Source organism: Hirsutella rhossiliensis (assembly GCF_020360975.1).
Source record: "Hirsutella rhossiliensis strain HR02 chromosome Unknown scaffold00006, whole genome shotgun sequence".
Taxonomy (NCBI): domain Eukaryota; kingdom Fungi; phylum Ascomycota; class Sordariomycetes; order Hypocreales; family Ophiocordycipitaceae; genus Hirsutella; species Hirsutella rhossiliensis.
Window position 1 is genome coordinate 2,891,952 of NW_025408672.1, and position 16,223 is coordinate 2,908,174.

Consider the following 16,223-nt stretch of genomic DNA (forward strand, 5'->3'; position numbering starts at 1 on the left):
ATTCTCAATCACCGACAGAGATGACCACGTCCCCCTTGCATATCCCATACGAACAGCACTCTGAGCGGTCTATTTTGCCCAGGAGGATCTGATCAACCTTGTACTGTAGGACTCGTCAGAAGAGTATTCACGACAGGCGACGGCGAAGAGAGCTTACCTCGGCGCATGCCCCCACAGGCCCAATGGGGGCGCCGGCGACGGTGACGATGGGCGACGTCACCAAGGCCGTGAGCACAAGACTGATGGCCTTCATGGTCCCACGTAAAGATTTTGCCGTCGACGAGAGTTGAGGTGCCGAGAAGCTTCCGGCAAGCGAAAAAGAGCGGACGGGACGGGAGACGGAAGAGGAAGCAGGCCCGGCGAGCGTCAAGCTACGCCCCGAAGCTTGCAAGGCGAGGTGAGAAGAGGAACAAGTTGGCGAGGGCGACGGGGAGAGGGAATATGTAAGAAGGAGTGGGTGGGTGGTGGGTGTGCCGACGGGACGGGAAGCTTAATAGCCCAGATATAGGTAACTCAAGGCAACTTGGTTTGTACTTGAGTACCTAAGATGACGGAGCACCTGCCCGACAGCACATGCATACCTCGAGGAAAGTACCTACCCAAGGCCGGAGGTACTTTGCAGGACGGCGTCTGGAAGGAGGAAAGGAAGGAAGGAGCGGACGGCTGAGAAAGAGGGTTCCTCGCCCGTATTTTTAAGGTACGGCAGGGACAACAGGCTGAGGAGGCTAAGGTAGACACTAGCAAAGGGCAGGGTCTCATTCTCTGATGGGCAGAGAAGGAGGGCCGGCCGATCCCACGGCGACAGCATGCGGCGCTAGCAGACAGACACCAACCGGGGGGAGGGAGGCGAGGTAGAGGAAGAGGACCATGTACTCGCACCCTGGTGAAACTCAAGCGTTCCAGCAGCCCAAGCACCAAGATTTGGCCCGGGAATGGGAGCGGCATGCCAGGAACCGACTGCACACGGCGCAAGATGAGGATCCTTGTGGCGGCACATGGATGCATGCGGGTGCGGATGCAGGGCGACAACGGCCAAGAGGCTGATGTTGGGCGTACGAAGAGCCGCTGATGAGACCCTTCTGTCGAGGTACCGACCGATGATGGCATCTAGAATCGAGCATAGCGAAACATGGGCCAGCGCTACCTATCGATAACCTGCTGCGTGTACCTGCTCAAGGCGCGGTACAGCCCCCCTCCATGAGCTAGCACGCCTCGGGTACCTGAGGCCCCTCATTCGCTGCCGCTGAACTGAGGCCATTCCGCATCCGGCATGGGGCCAGCCGTCAACGACCGCTGATGTCCCCCTTTGTGCTTCAACCTTCGTCTGCTTCGTCCTTGTTGTTTCCTTCAAGAGCCCCGCTGTTTCACCCGACGCGCATCGTCCCATGACATAACGTTATCTTTACTGCACCTCTCTGCTGCCGAATGCGAAGACGCCAACGGTGCCTCGTCGTCCGTCGCCAACAAGCAACCGTCGGTCGACGAGTTCCACCCACTCTGTGATACAACCGGAGTGGCCTGCCGCACGCTGGAATGCTGGGGTTGGAATGCCAGGCCAACGGCGTCGTCCCTCAGTCAGCAGGGCGGCCGCGCATATTGCAACTCCCATAGTGGCTGCTAGCAGCTAAGGGAGCGTTTGCCGTCGAGCCAGCTCCATACCTCGACCCCGACCCCTCCCACCATGACGCTCCCCAGGCAGACCTGCGCGACGTCGCCCGGATCTGCGACGCCGCTGCACATGGAGCCGACCAGCTCGACTCTCGTCCCGCATACTCTCCACGCTCGTACCCGTTGGTCGTTGCTCACGCTCACCCCAACCGCTCCCTCCTCGCCGGCCAGCCAGACAACCCCGTTGATGGCGGCCGCGTGCGCCGACCGCACAACGCCTCGTCGCATAATCACATGGCCGCTCCCGTCTTCCGCAAGGCCGATGGCGGAAACCCCGAGCGCGTTGTCGTCGCCGCCCGTCATGATTAGATATCCTTGCCCTTGTCGAGTCATGTCGAGTCCCTTGATGCTGCTTTGGTGCACCTGAGCCGCCTGCGTCATCACATACGTCGGCCCTTCTTGGTCGTTCCCCTGTGCCTGCGTCGCCCACAAGGCCATGTGCCCGTCGGTCGAAGCCGTCACCACCCACAGCCTGTCTCGGCACATGCCAAGATGCCGCACCTGCGTGACACAAGCACCGGTATAGACCCCGTGAGCAAGGGGCTTAAAGCCACCATCGGGCCCGTACTGATACGTCCTAAAGGTGGAATTGGAAAAGGCCAAGGTCACGAGCAAGCCGCTCGAGAGACTGCGGCCGTCGACGTCAAAGTCCATGATGCGCAAGTCTCCCGTGGCGCTCTTGTCGCTGTAAACAGCCTCGCAGACCACGGCCAGGCCTGCGTACGAAGAGTCCAGGCTGCGCACTCTCCACACGAAAAACTCTTCGTTGCCGGCGCTGCTGAAGAGATACTCGTCGCCAGCCCACCGCAGCTGTTGGATCCCAGTGACGTGCGCCTTGACCGACGCCAAGTGGCATATCCGCACTCGACTCTGCCCTCGTCCCGAGACGCATGTCCATATCCGGATCGACGTGTCTTCGGCGCCAGAGGCAATGTAACGCCCGTTGGAGCTCAAAGCTCGTATCTCGCGCCCGTGCGTCCCCGCCTTGAGTGTCCGGAAGATAGGCCGGGCCTGCGAGGAAATGGCCAACTTGGACGTTCGAGTAAAAGCAAAGCGATAATGCCCGGGATCCGAGGCGCTGAACCACGGCCGAAACGTTCGGTGTGCGCCTCCACAGTCTATAGTGGCCACCTCCTCTCGTCGAGTCTCGTTCCAAATGACAAAATTTTTGCTTCTAAAGCCGTACAAGATGAGTTCCGGGACCGCGTCGCGCGTGAACCATGCGCCCTCAACCATGGGCCCGAAAGGCGGCGACGTCTCGTGCAGCAGATGACAACGCGCGCCGTCTCCCTCCCACTCGACACGATATATGCGAAATTTCCCGTCCCGGCTCGTGGCCACAAAGTATGGCGAGGGCAGAGTGGCGTTGGCCTTGGGGGGCAGAGGCACGATGGCGGTGATGCCGTCGCGACTGCGAGGTGCCAGGTCCAGTACGGGGCGCCAGGCGTCTTCTTGCCTCGTCAAGAGAGACAGCCAGCCATGGCGAGACCCCATGAGTAGCACGTCGCCCATTCTGGCCGCAGAGATGGCGACGAACCTGGCGTCAAGGCCGGCCGTGTGCTCGTGGCGCAGGACGCGACCCGTCGGTGCGTCGAGGGTGAGATATTGCGAGCTCGGATTACCATGGAGATGGACCATGATCTCGACCCAAGACGTATCCACGGCGCCCCGGCCGGGCGCCGCCGAGACGCAACCCACGTCGACCACCTTTCCGGGGACCTTGACGACGCGGGAGAGGCGGCGAGGGCGCTGGAAGTAGAGTATGTGGCCATTTGTGGTGCCGAGAACAGCAGCCCCGTTGCCAACGGCCCTGAGGGCGTAGGTAAGTCCCACGTCGCCAGCAACGTCGTCATCCACCTCGATCTCTTCCCAAGCTAGGCCGTCGATGAGCGAGCCCACGAAAAGACGGCCGAGCGTGGTGCTGACGAGGATTTGGTCCGCGGACAAAAAGTCGTACCTGTTTATGATATCGCGGCCGCTGCGCGAGGGGGGCGGACGTGGCAGAGACGCGAGAATGTCTTGTACGTCGACGGTCACCACGCCGTCCCGGGAGACTGAGCTCGCGTGCTTGGGATACGGCCGCACCGGCGTCATGGGCTCTCGCACTAGGCAGATCTTGCCGTCCCCCCCGCCCGTGGCGAGCAGCGTCGTGGTTCCGGGACGGCAGAGCACGGCGCCGGCCCACAGATGCTTGCCGTTGTGCAGCGACATGGCCTGCTCGTGCGCCAGCCCGGCCAAGGCCCCGTCTCCCCCGTTCCTCCTTGGATGGAGCGACAGGCGCCAGCGCTGAGCCGTCGCGTCCTCGCCGAACGAGTAGACGCACAGCGTGCCGTCCGGCAGCGTGGCCGGCTCCGCGAGGCCCAGTTTAACGCCCCATATGCGCGAGAGGTGACCCATGGCAACAGCAACGAGTCGGTCGGCGGCCCCGTCGTCACAGCTTGGCGAAGACGACCTGAAACCCGTCGTCTCGGTTGTCGCGGAGGGCTGCGCCGAGGTAGGCCCGCTCGTTTCCGCATCGGAGACGTCCCAGATGCGAATGGTCCGGTCGTCGCTGCAGCTGGCGAGGAGGCGCATCGTCGTCCCGTCCGGGAGAGTCAGGGCGGGGGAAATGTCGACGCCGTAGACGGAACCCTCGTGGCCCGACAAGCGGCATATCGTCGTGTGCGCGGCGGCGGCTAGGTCGCACTTCCACACGACGACGTCGCCAAAGACGGTCCCCGCAGCGACGAGGATGCACGACGGGGAGAGCCAGGCCAGCTGGGCCGAGTAGAGCATGGGCCGCGAGGGCGACGTCGTGGCCGCGCCGAGCTCCAGGCCGTCCGAGGCGCCGCCGCACGTCAGGGGGATGATGTCGTTGTGCGCGGTGACGAGGGCGGCGCGGTCCGGGTCCCACGGCGAGACGGCGCCGTCGTAGATCCAGTCCGGGGCCGTGGCCGCGCCCAGCACCCGCGGCTCCCTGCCGCCGTCGACGCCATCCAAGTCGACGACGGCGACGGACGAGGCGCCCCAGACCAGGGCCCGCGCGCGTCCGTCGCGTTGCCACACCCGCAGGCCGTGTATCGGCTGGTCCTGGTCCTGGTCCTGGTCCTGGTCCCGGAAGACGGCCACTGTCCACACGAGCTCATCTCCCACGTCGGCCAAACCGCCCGCCGCCGCCGCCCGGTACACGAGCAGCCGCGCATCCTCCCCCGCCAGGACGAAGACGTCCGCCGTCGCCGCCACGTAGAGGAAGCCCAGCGCCGTGATGGGCACCTGCGACAGCTGCCTCCGCAGCGGCAGCCGCCGCCCTGCGCACACGGGGTGCCCACCGCGCTTCGCCCGGGCCGCTTCCTCCTCTGTCGTGCAGCTCATTTTCCCTTCTCCTCGTCTGGTAGCACGAGGCGAGGGCAGCGCTTTTGCGTCTCTGCGCAAGAAGGGGGAGGGGCAAGCGACGGCGGCACTGGAAGCTGGACTTGTGCGGCCACGCAAAAAAAAAAAAAAAAAGCCAGCCCACCTCTTGGAGCGCTGAGATGTGCAAGACGACCGGTGGTGGTGGTGGTGAGGCGTGTAAGTGAGGGATGCCGTTCGAGGTGTCTCAGCAAAAAGGTGAGGCGACTTTTTCCCCTTGGGGAGTTCCCAGCTGATACCCCACTATGGGTACGGTGCCACAGGGCACATTTGTGCGCAACCAACCAACCCGCTTCAGCACCACAAGATTCACACTTCGAGTCAGATATGCAATGGCATCATGGAATATATTTAATTCATTGTGTGGTATCGTCCCTCAAGAGACAAGTGCCATCTCGTGTCCTTATCATCGCACCCGTGCCTCGTGGCAGCCACGCCTCTCTAGCAGTAGTGGCTCGACTGGCTCTCCCAAGAGCTGTAACCCCAGGCCCATCCATCCGTGGCTATAAATGTCCCGTCATTAACGCCGATAAATGCAGTGTTCATCGTGACCGTCCCTCGTTATTTCGGCCCAATGTGAATAAAGGAATGTTGGAAAAGTGAATAAAAACGCAGCAATCGCTTAACTCGTCCGTGTCTAGGCCCGGTGTGAATAAGGCTCATAGGCCAGGTCCGTCCGCCCGGTTCCGCCGGGGTAGCGGGGGGGCTGCGACGAGTAGGGCTGGTTGAGCTGGCTCTGCTGGTTGGCGTCGCCGTATGCGCCGCTCATGTGGCTCTCGTTGCCCAGTGGCGCGTAGCCCCTCGCCGGTATCAGCTTCTCGCCGTCGTTGCTGTGACGGTTGTTGTTGGTGCCGCGGAAGCCACTGCGGCTGCGGTGCTCGGGCTTGCAGCAGCAGATGGTAAAGAGCCAGAAGAAGGCGGCGCCGAGGGCAAAGGCAAAGGCGATCCAGGCGGCGGCAAGAAACCTGCCGCCGACGTCTCCCCTGACGCCGTAGGACCGGGCGGCGGCTTCGAAGGTGCCGATGACGATGGTGCCCATGGCAGTGGCAAGTCCAGCGGCGATACCGACGAGAAGGGCGGCGATGCCGGCCGTGAGCCAGGTCAGGCACGACACGACACGCGAGAAGTTGGAGAAGACGCCGACAACGAGCTCAACGCCGAGGGCGATGAGGGCAACGATAAAGGCGACTTCGGTCCACTTGACGAGGGTGCGGAAGGCGTTGAGACCATCCTGAACCTCGGTGGGCAGTTTGACCTTGACCCCAGCCACGGTACCGAGATTTTCGATCCAAGTCGTGTTCAGCTCCTGGGAGGCCCAGTCAAACTGAGCCTTGGTGCACTCCCGCTTGCCATCCTGAGAGGTGGTGCAGAAGCCCCAGAGGGTCACGTCGAAGGCCTCGTTGAGTCCGAGGTTTCCGGCTGTGATGTTGCCGGTTGGCAGGTCGGCGCGGCCGTTGAGTTTGAGATTGCTTATCAGGCCGTCGAGGTTGCCTAGGGTACTCGGGTTGACGGACAGATCGGAGATGTTGACGCGGAAGATGTATAAGCTGTTGTGGGTGACACCCGAGAGGGTTGCGACGAGAAGAGCAATGATGGAGGCGATGGTGAGGACGAGCGGGAGGCCGACACAGAAGAAGCGGCCGACGCCCATGATGGCAGATGCTGCCGGGGGATTTCGCTTTGACGGGAGTGCTCGGGCGACGTGAATCGACTCGTGTCGGAGCGGTCCTTTGGTCGGCGTCTAGCAGCTGTAGTTTGAAGCTGCAAAGCAGAAGATGACAGATGGCCAGAGGCGGGGACGTGGATGCAAACAAAGGTGAAGGAAACGAAAAGCAGCACCAGGCATCGCCTTGAGTTAAGTAGGGAGTTGCGCGTTCGCAGACCTTGTGGCGAAGCCCCTGGGCGTGTGGACGACGCCGTTGGGCGCAGCATAAACCGCTGCCGCTTGGCGGGGGGCTGACGGGGGGTGGTGGGGTCGGCCGGGAGACCAGGCAGATATCCAAAACCCCTCCCAAACTGCCGTTACTCATGCCTCGCCTCTCGTGTTTTTCCCTTGTTCTGGACCGGCAAGGATGTGTCTTGGGCCAGACAGCTGAGGGTGTGAGCGCAAGTGTCTCGCCATGTCATGCGGTTCGTGTTTCCCCTTTGAGGCAAAGCTGTCGAGCGAGCGCTCTTCCGTTGGCTCCAGGGTGCAAGCAACCAACATACAGGTCGCACGGCAGCCCACTGCTGACGACGCCTGACGTAGGTATCCATCCGCATGGTCCTGGATCTGCAAAACAAAGGGCGCAATCCATCGTGTCGCTGCCGCCCGTCGTCCGTGTCTGCCCGGACCTGCGACTGAGCGAGCGCATTGCATACGCACGCGGGCGCTAGACGCCTTGGGGCTGCGCCTTGGAGAGCAATTTCTTGCCGGATTCCTCATGGCAAGGACGCTGACGACGGGTCTCGGATGTAAGCAGGCCCATCGACTGTGTCTTCGCTCAGCCTTCCACTGGGTTCAAGCGTCACAGCCTCTGTCCGCTAGTCGGGGTCCTGTGGTGCGCCCGCCTAATTTTAGAAGCCCTGGCCACACCCCGGACAGCCAAGAAGGTTGGGTGGGAGCCGAATCTGTCGAAGCGTTTCACCGACACAGCTGTCGCTTGCGCATCCGGAACGGTTTTGGTGAGCCGCAGGGTGCCAAGCACCAGCCATCGCCCGCGCCACATTAATTGATTGAACTTGACGCGTTTTATCAGATTGGCTTGTCAACCCATTTTTGCATGATGCTACTCCGTTCTCCGTAGACTCTTGACGAACGCCGTCGCTTGCATCGTGGGTTCCTCGGGGGTTCTCATTGTGGGCGGCAGGTGTCTCAGATGTAATCCGCAGCTGGGCTGTCCCGGTCCGCGGCGCTGTCCTTCAGAGCCGTATCACCTTGCCCTCTCTCCCGTGCATCCTCGTGGTAGGGCAGAGGGGTTTGTGCATCTGGACTGTGACATCACAGAGGGCCCTCTTGCCCTCCTGCATATCGTCGCTCCCAGGGGAAGCCTGGGCCACTGGAGCAGCCAGCCCGGCGTTGCATAAACGGAGTGCGAAAATCAAGAGCACCAGTGTTTCGCTCGGCGTGGCCACCGCAGAAACTGTTCAACCCGGTCCTTTTCCGGGTCATGTCTTTGGCAAGGTGCCGACAAACCGAATATTCACTCTGTTGCGACAAAACGAGAGCAAGAGACACACAGAGCGATCCGCAACCGGCAGTCCCTGCGACATTGACTTGACGTGCGGTGCGACCGCGTCCCGCTCCTAGTTGGGCACCGGTGGGTTTGTTTCGTCAGAAGAGCGCCTTGTGGGTCCATCCGCCGTCTTGTCTCGATACTGAATTATTCTTGGGTGAGTCGTGTCGACGCTTGTCGCGGGAGCACACGCCGGGTGAGGCAGATGGACAAGTGCCTCATCAACGGGCATCCTCGCGGCCCGATACCACCCTGCCTGCTGCTGCTGCTGCTGCTGCTGCTGCTGCTCAGTTATCACACATCGTGATGTGACATTGAGGTTGCCTACGTACCTAGGTAGGGTGATATAGATGGCACTCGGATCTTGGGTACCGTGCCGACACCGATCTGAGCGGAAGAGCGTGCAGCTTGCAGCCGCCGCCAGAGGAGAGGATGGGGATGGCAAGCGCGGGCGGCCAGGCACGAGGCTACGAGGGAAATCGGGAGACTCATTCCACCTCTTTCTATGTTTAGAGTTGCAGATGCCTAGTACCTCCTTCTTTCACACTGTATGTACCAACAGCCAACCCCCCCTACTCTCAAGGTCCCGACAACGCCCAGCCTAGCAGGACTCGGCCCCAAGTACGGCCATCTCAGCTGTCTACAAAGTACCCTGTACAGCTATTGTGAAGGTTCTAGACAGAGGTACCTTGCCCAGTGCCTGTTTTGCGACGCACCGGGGCCCGCGCTGCCAGCTGCATCGGTCTCGGTGGGCCAGTCTGCAGATAGGGTACCAAAGCAGATACCTCAGGCGTCGACTTCAGTGCCGGGAACGCTCACCCGTGCTGCAAGTACCAAAGCATCCAAAGTCTAGTACATCCGTACAGTGCAGGCCAAACGCGGACCGGCACGGTGGAGCGCCCTGCCTGCCTGCCAAAGGTCCGCTCCGGCCGTCACATCCGTCACGCAAGGGGTTTTGGGTCGCTTTTAGTGCTTGGCTGCCTTGATTGCCTCAGACTCCGAGTGCTGTGCTTGACATCTCTTCCAGAAGCCTCTCTGCCTGCTCCGTTCCCCCTCTTGCTCTCCACCGCAAGCGTCCACACGACACCTACAGGCATACTGTGCACCCTGCCTTAGTAAACCTGTACAAGCAGCTCACCCTGGGGCTCTCGTGCAGAAGCTGATTGGTGCTGCCGTTCTCGAGCAGCGCCAAGTGCCGCGATAAGTGATGGTGGCTCTTAGCCTCGCCACGACCAACAATCCGCCGTATCAGCCCCTCCTCTGGCTGCCGCAAAGGGGCCTGGCCAAAACATCGCCATAACGCACCCTACGTCGTCGGGCACAACAAGCTCCTTGTTGCAAGGCACGAGACACGTCGACGAGCCGCCAACTGCAGCTCTCCATCTCATTTCTTGGCGCCCTTCTTGCAGAGTCACAGACCGTCTCCGGATCTGCAGGTACATACACCTTTTGCCCCCATCCTTGCTTATCCATCCTCTCTCCGCTGCCTTCCCTTTTCTCTTCCCTCCTCCATCCATTCGCCTCTGCACTCACCATCGTCTCATCCTTCTCGCGTCACCGCCCCGCCCGCTCGACGCCTTTCTGACGACCAAAGACGACGACGACGACTTTTGTTGCAGCAATACCATACATTCGGCTACCGCTCCTCTCCCGCGTCGAGCGCCTCCGGTTTAATCCGTATCGCCGACCCTCGTTTGGCCCCAACTGCTTGCCGAGTCCGACCCAGCGCTCCGAGACCCTACGACGTCATCGCCGACAAAAGCCTTGCATTCCTCTACCTTCTTTTTTGCCCTCGCCTAAAACGACCAAGACGGACGCTTCAAGGGTTCGTCGCTCCGCCCTCTTCTCCGTCCTCGGTCGCCTCTTCCACCCGCCCTAGAGCTGCCCTCGGCGGCGCGCCGCAATTTGTTACCGCTCTCCCTGCCGTCGCCGCCATTGCCGGGCACTCGACGACATCGACTGGCTTGCCTCGGCCACGCCTGACGCGCCCTCCGTAACCATTCCACCGCCGGCCGGCCAAGCACGGCGAATAGGCTATCTCCTCTCTCCCCCCTGCACCCACGCGACACTTGAGACATTCGCCCGCCCGTGAAGAACTTGCAGAGCGTTTTCGATACTTGACATGGGCAACCAAGCCTCCAAGGAGGGTGGCGGCTCCTCCGGCGAAGGACCTTTCCAATCGTACCCCTCCTTTAGCAGGTCCGACACCAAGGAATCGTCGCGGTCTTTCCGCTCGCTGCGGTCCAAGATCCCCGGCAGCGGCAAGACCGACAGCCCCAGGAATTCCGCGATCTTATCGAGCAATGACTCCCCCGCCGACAAGGCCCTCGACGGCGCCTCTGTACGGTCAGGACGAAGTGCCCGCTCGAGCATATCTCGAGCCAGTCGCAGCGATCTGCCCCCGCTCAAGCACAACTCTACCGACCTATCCCACAGCGATTCCGCCATTTTCGAGAACCAACCCCCGCCCTCGCCCGTGTCATCCAGCGCTCTCAAGGGTGGCAATCATGACGTGAGTGCTGCACAAGCCTCTGGCGAGGTCGACCACGTCTCCGACCAGCCGCCCTCGGCCAACGCCAGCATCCACACCCACATGCAGCCCCCCGGCCAGTCGATTTTGATGAAGCGGGAGAACACTACAAACCTGGTGCATAAGAGACCTTCAACGGACTCCACCGGCAAGGGCGAGGCGAATGGGAACGTCGCCATGGCGGAAATCAAAGACATTGATCTCGACGATTTCATCAAGCGCCTGCTTGATGCGGGGTATGCTGGCAAAGTGACCAAGAGCGTGTGCCTCAAGAACGCCGAGATTGTGGCCATCTGCCAGCGTGCCCGCGAGGTCTTGCTCTCGCAGCCGGCGCTCTTGGAGCTGGACGCGCCCGTCAAGGTTGTGGGCGACGTCCACGGGCAGTACACTGATTTGATTCGCATGTTCGAAATGTGCGGCTTTCCCCCCATGGCCAACTACCTCTTCCTCGGAGACTATGTCGATCGAGGGAAGCAATCGCTCGAGACCATCCTACTACTCCTCTGCTACAAGCTCAAGTTTCCCGAAAACTTTTTCCTCCTCCGTGGCAACCACGAATGCGCCAACGTCACCAGAGTCTACGGCTTCTACGACGAGTGCAAGCGACGGTGCAACGTCAAGATCTGGAAGACGTTCATCGATTGCTTCAACACGCTGCCCATTGCCGCCATCGTGGCCGGCAAGATTTTCTGTGTCCACGGCGGCCTGTCGCCGGCCCTGAGCCACATGGACGACATTCGAAACATCGCGCGCCCAACTGACGTTCCCGACTACGGGCTGCTGAACGATTTGCTCTGGTCGGACCCCGCGGACATGGAGCAGGATTGGGAAGCCAACGAGAGGGGCGTGAGCTATTGTTTTGGCAAACGAGTCATTACCGACTTTCTGGCCGTCCATGACTTTGACCTCATTTGCCGGGCGCACATGGTTGTCGAGGACGGCTACGAGTTCTTCAATGACCGAGTCTTGGTCACAGTGTTTAGCGCGCCCAACGTGAGTATTCTTCTGTCTGCTCTCTCCCTCTCCCTCACTCGCAGGTGATTCTGACGTCGTGAGAAGTACTGTGGGGAATTCGACAACTGGGGCGCCGTCATGTCGGTGTCATCTGAGTTGCTCTGCAGCTTCGAGCTCCTGAAACCACTCGACTCGAGCGCTCTGAAGAGCCACATCAAGAAAGGGCGCAACAAGCGGCAGCAGATGCTGAACAGCCCTGTGAGCCGCCCCCCTCTTCTCCCGCATCACCCAGTCGCCAAGACTAACCAAATGCGCAGCCGGCAAGCGTGCAACCCCAGAGTGTCTAATCACGCCGGGGGACGGATGGGAGACGGAGTACACGAGACGCCACAAGATCCCCCGGTAATCACTTGAAATGAGTAAATGTACGGAATTATTTTTCGGGCCGACCAGATCGGGACACACGACCACGAGGACGACCACGATGTCCAGCATCGTCAGGCCTGATGTGCTTCAGAGCGTGCCATCGGATGAGTGGCAGGAGGAGAAGAACAAATCTCCCGGGAGCTTTCGAGTATACTGTTGCACGGGATGAAATCCGGGCTGCCGGCACACGACGCTTCTTGCGCCACCTCAGTTCCGACGGCAAGACGCCACATTCTGTGGCAAGGCCAGAGATGGCCGTGCGCCGGTGCAAAAGCCGCTCTGACCGAACGGGGGAGGACCTCGATAGCTTGCCACAACAAACCCCTCTGGCCAGCGCTGGCAGCGCAGCTCGATGGAGCGCAAATGGGAGGGGCGAGGGATGCTGCGAGAAATGGAGAGGATTCTGCGATGAACTGACGAGCGAGGTGTATGCTTTGGCGGGGCAAGGGGAAGCGGCGATGCAGTACGTTGTTGTACATTACCCGTGATGCGCATCTGGATCTGGCCTCGTGGTGGAGGTTGGTCGGTGGAGGCGGAGTTGAAGGACCAACTCGGCCAATTCACGTATTGCGGCCAGCCGGGGAGTTTGGAGTAACGATTTCAGAATCCGCCGATGACACAAAACGCCTCGAGTCAATAATGATAGTATTGGTATCTTCCGAAGGAGCATATCACGTCCAAACGTGAGGCCAGCGGGGATAGTGAGAAGCTTAGTCATGGCCACCCGCAGCGAGAAAACTAGTGCCGTGTGCAATCGGTCGGCGCGAAACAAGCTGCTGGCATCACGGCGGGCAAACAAACATGAATCGGCAGGTCTTGCGCTCAGTGTGCACTCGGGCAAGGCCGGAGCTCCAGAGGCCTAGCCCTGTGCCGGCAAACTACTTTTCCACCGGTCAATGGCTCGCCGCAGAGGGCGACGCACCGAATGATGCTCCAAAGCGGTCCCTTCGCCAGCGGTCTCGCGCTGCCGTGAGCGAAATTTCTTCCATCTTGAACAGCAACAACAACAGGGCTTCCACGCCGTCATTGCCAATGCAGCGTCCTCAGCCGTCTCCCGAGCAGGCATTGGGGGGTCCACGCAAGGTTATTGATGTGAGGAGCCTTCCCCGGGGGGGGCTTCGCGGGCGAGGAGACTTCCGCGGACGAGGGGGGATATCGCTCGCCCCGGGGAGTCGATTCGCTGGACCGGCTCGAGGGTCTGCCTTCCGCGGAGGACGTGGAGGGCGTGGAGGGCGCGGCGGCCGGGGCATGCGGGGTGGTCGGGGGGCGGCTCGAGGGGGCAGGCGACGCGATGGCGATGAAGAGGGCGGCAAGGAGGACCAGGCGAACCGGCGAGGGGACGGCTTCGACGCGGTGGATCCGGCCGAGAAGGATTTCGACGACGCAATGCGGTTCGGGACGCGGACGCGATACAACCCCTCGCTCACGCTCGAGTCACTCGCCGAGTTTATGCCCGCGACCCCGTCCACGCCGGCCGGGTGCGCCGCCGCGGCGCTGCAGAACCTCAGCCTCTTGGGCCCGGCCGACCCCATCGGCGCACCCCTAGACCTGCAGGCACGCAGCTATGCACAGGACCTCGAGGCGAGCGGCGTGCGGTTCTTTGCTGATGCCAACGCTAGAGAGGAGGCGGAGGCGTTTTTGCAGCAGAAGCGGCGGGACGAGGCCGCCGCCGCCGCCGCCAAGGAGGGAGGAGACGTAGCCGCCAGCGGCATCAGCAGCAGCGAGGAACGCATCATCCAGCCCGCCGACGAGACGGTCAGGCAGGTCATTGTGGACAGGGCCATCGTGGGCCAACACGAAGCACCTCAGTATGCGACGGATCCTATCGGCCTGGCCCGCTCGTGGCACCTGCGGGCCGAGACGTACTCCCAGAACGACGTGGACCAGTTTGAGAAGAAGCTCCAGTCGCTGCTGAGCAAGGCGGGCAAGGCGGGCGCGCCCCAGGGGGCGGGACGGAATGCCCGGGCTGCGTAAACGGCACACGACCTGAGAGTTACACGATGGGACGGAAGAGGGGCCGCGTGGCCAAGTCAAAGGGGGCGTCGACTTGCATGCCATGCCATGTATAATAGTATAAGATTTAGTACGTTTTTGCGCCAAGATTTTCGCCGGCGCTTTGATGATGGCTGCTTGACCAGCGGCTCCGCGCACTCCATTTCTCGCCATTGGTCTCGCGCATGCTGGCAGCGTCCAGAGGGGGCGCTCGTTTCATTTGCGGTCCAGCTGTCTCAGGGCGCGCACCTCCTCAGCGTCAATCTCCTTCATCTTCTTGTCCTGCAGCTTCTGCACCTCCTTCTCGGCCCTCCTTCCGACGTCGGGCAGGACGGCGCCGGTCCTGCGCCACTCCTTGAGCAGCTTGTCGTGGCGGGTGCGGTCGTGGCGGATGCCGTCGCGCCAGCCCTGGGCGACGGCCTTGACACGGCGGACCAGGTCCTCGCGGCGGTCGAGCTCGACGCGCAGCAGCAGCTCGAGGTCGTTGTCGGGCGAGCGCTGGGGCTGCTGGTTGAAGTCGGGCGAGGCCTGGACGGCCGACATGATGGGCTTGATGTAGACGCGGTCATTGACGAGGAGCGAGATGGCGCGGCCGGAGCGCGGGACGACCTGCGCCAGCTCGCGCAGCGGGAAGGATTTGGGCGCGTCGGCGTCGTCGTCGGCGCCGCTGATGGTGGTGGCGGGGGGTCCCGGCTCGGGCTTGACGAGCACGGGTAGGGCGCCGAGGCTGGATGGGTCGAAGCGTCCGCCGTTGAGGATGGAGTGCAGCTGCGACTTGAAGTGTGCGTCGGTGGGCTCGTAGGCGGCCAGGAGCGGCGACAGGTCGAGCGGGTCCTCGGGGCTGGGCTCTGTCGACGACGACGACGACGACGACGACGACGACGACGAGCGGGGAGGCGGCGCGGAAGAAGGGCGCGGAGGGCTGTTTGCCGGGACGGCAATCTTGCGCTTCTTGAGGAGCGGCGCGGAGCTGCTAAAGGGGCGGGCGGTCGACGACGGCGCGGCGGCGGCGATGATTGGCCATGGCCGGGCGATGGGGACAGCTAACCGCGACGGCTCATGGAGGCGGTGGGCGCTGAAGTCACCGAGTCAGTCACAGTGAGCTCCGATCTGGGGACGACGCCTCTCTGTCTCTCCGTGCGTCTCTCTCCGAGGTGGAAAAAGGCAAGAGAAGAGGGAACAGGAAAACCTACCCTCCTCGGAACAACAAGAGACGCAAGCCCCGTCGCGGCAGCTCAGTCGGGCACGGAAGCACCATGGCCGGAATCTATATTTGGGCAATTCTTTTTTCTCGTTCTCCGGCTGCACTCCTGCCCGCTGTCGAAGAAAAGAGTCCTGCACACACGGTGAGACGTCGGGCGGGCGGTTATCCGATAGGTATCCCCGATAAGATAGATAGATACCGACGGCCCGTTATCTGGTGGATGGTGCTGGCCTCTCTGGTAAAAAGAAAAGTGGAGCCCAATTAATGTGACGACGCAAAAATGATCGCAGCAGGGATCGAACCTGCGACCGGCTGCGTGTAAAGCAGACGCTCTGCCTCTGAGCTATGCGACCAGACACATGTAGATTCTTCGTTCATTATTATATATATATTCTTTTGGCCAGGACAGACAACATGTGTCCGTAGATTTCCTCGTTCGAACGGCAAGTTGCCAATCAGCACACGTTCTTGCCCAGGAATCACCACCTTGGGATCGAGTAGGTCGAGTAGATCGAGTCGTCGATCCCAGGCGGCAGAGTTTCGTGTCGGGCGTACGCGACTCGAGACTATCACTTCCCCATGGGAGACTGCTACAGGCATGCCTTCCGAGGGGAAGGGTTCTGGATCGAGGATCCCGAGAGAGTTGGTAATAACATACCGTACCTAGCAAGGCACGCAGACTGGCTCTCTTATACTTCTAGTCAACACATATGTACACTCAAGTCAGCCCTGCCTGTGCACCCAGGCCGTGGTCAAGTTCGAAAATGACAATGAAGCCACGGGTGGCATGTGAGTTCATTTTCCATTAATCTCTCTGATCCGCCGATCCACAACGTTCTCCCTCGTC

The 16,223-nt window shown here is 61.4% G+C and overlaps 5 protein-coding genes and 1 non-coding gene across 6 annotated transcripts; 2 read left to right on the forward strand and 4 right to left on the reverse strand.

The window, feature by feature from the left end:
* Window positions 1-1,617: 1,617 nt before the first annotated feature.
* Window positions 1,618-5,019, reverse strand: HRG_06540 (WD domain, g-beta repeat domain-containing protein; the record flags this gene model as incomplete). Its single annotated transcript, XM_044865011.1, has 1 exon — window positions 1,618-5,019. The coding sequence occupies one exon, from the start codon at window positions 5,017-5,019 to the stop codon at window positions 1,618-1,620; it is 3,402 nt and encodes a 1,133-aa protein (XP_044719951.1).
* A 673-nt stretch (window positions 5,020-5,692) lies between these two features.
* Window positions 5,693-6,706, reverse strand: HRG_06541 (SUR7/PalI family domain-containing protein; the record flags this gene model as incomplete). The annotated part of the gene is made up of 1 exon (XM_044865012.1): window positions 5,693-6,706. The coding sequence occupies one exon, from the start codon at window positions 6,704-6,706 to the stop codon at window positions 5,693-5,695; it is 1,014 nt and encodes a 337-aa protein (XP_044719952.1).
* A 3,686-nt stretch (window positions 6,707-10,392) lies between these two features.
* Window positions 10,393-12,101, forward strand: HRG_06542 (calcineurin-like phosphoesterase domain-containing protein; the record flags this gene model as incomplete). The annotated part of the gene is made up of 3 exons (XM_044865013.1): window positions 10,393-11,793; window positions 11,860-12,012; window positions 12,072-12,101. 3 exons carry the CDS (start codon window positions 10,393-10,395, stop codon window positions 12,099-12,101), a joined length of 1,584 nt encoding a protein of 527 aa, XP_044719953.1.
* A 1,004-nt stretch (window positions 12,102-13,105) lies between these two features.
* Window positions 13,106-14,154, forward strand: HRG_06543 (uncharacterized protein; the record flags this gene model as incomplete). Its single annotated transcript, XM_044865014.1, has 3 exons — window positions 13,106-13,149; window positions 13,243-13,272; window positions 13,464-14,154. The coding sequence occupies 3 exons, from the start codon at window positions 13,106-13,108 to the stop codon at window positions 14,152-14,154; spliced, it is 765 nt and encodes a 254-aa protein (XP_044719954.1).
* A 234-nt stretch (window positions 14,155-14,388) lies between these two features.
* Window positions 14,389-14,715, reverse strand: HRG_06544 (ribosome recycling factor domain-containing protein; the record flags this gene model as incomplete). Its single annotated transcript, XM_044865015.1, has 1 exon — window positions 14,389-14,715. One exon carries the CDS (start codon window positions 14,713-14,715, stop codon window positions 14,389-14,391), a length of 327 nt encoding a protein of 108 aa, XP_044719955.1.
* A 942-nt stretch (window positions 14,716-15,657) lies between these two features.
* On the reverse strand, window positions 15,658-15,729 carry HRG_12108. Its single transcript has one exon. It is a non-coding gene; the product is annotated as a tRNA-Val (tRNA).
* Window positions 15,730-16,223: the final 494 nt, after the last annotated feature.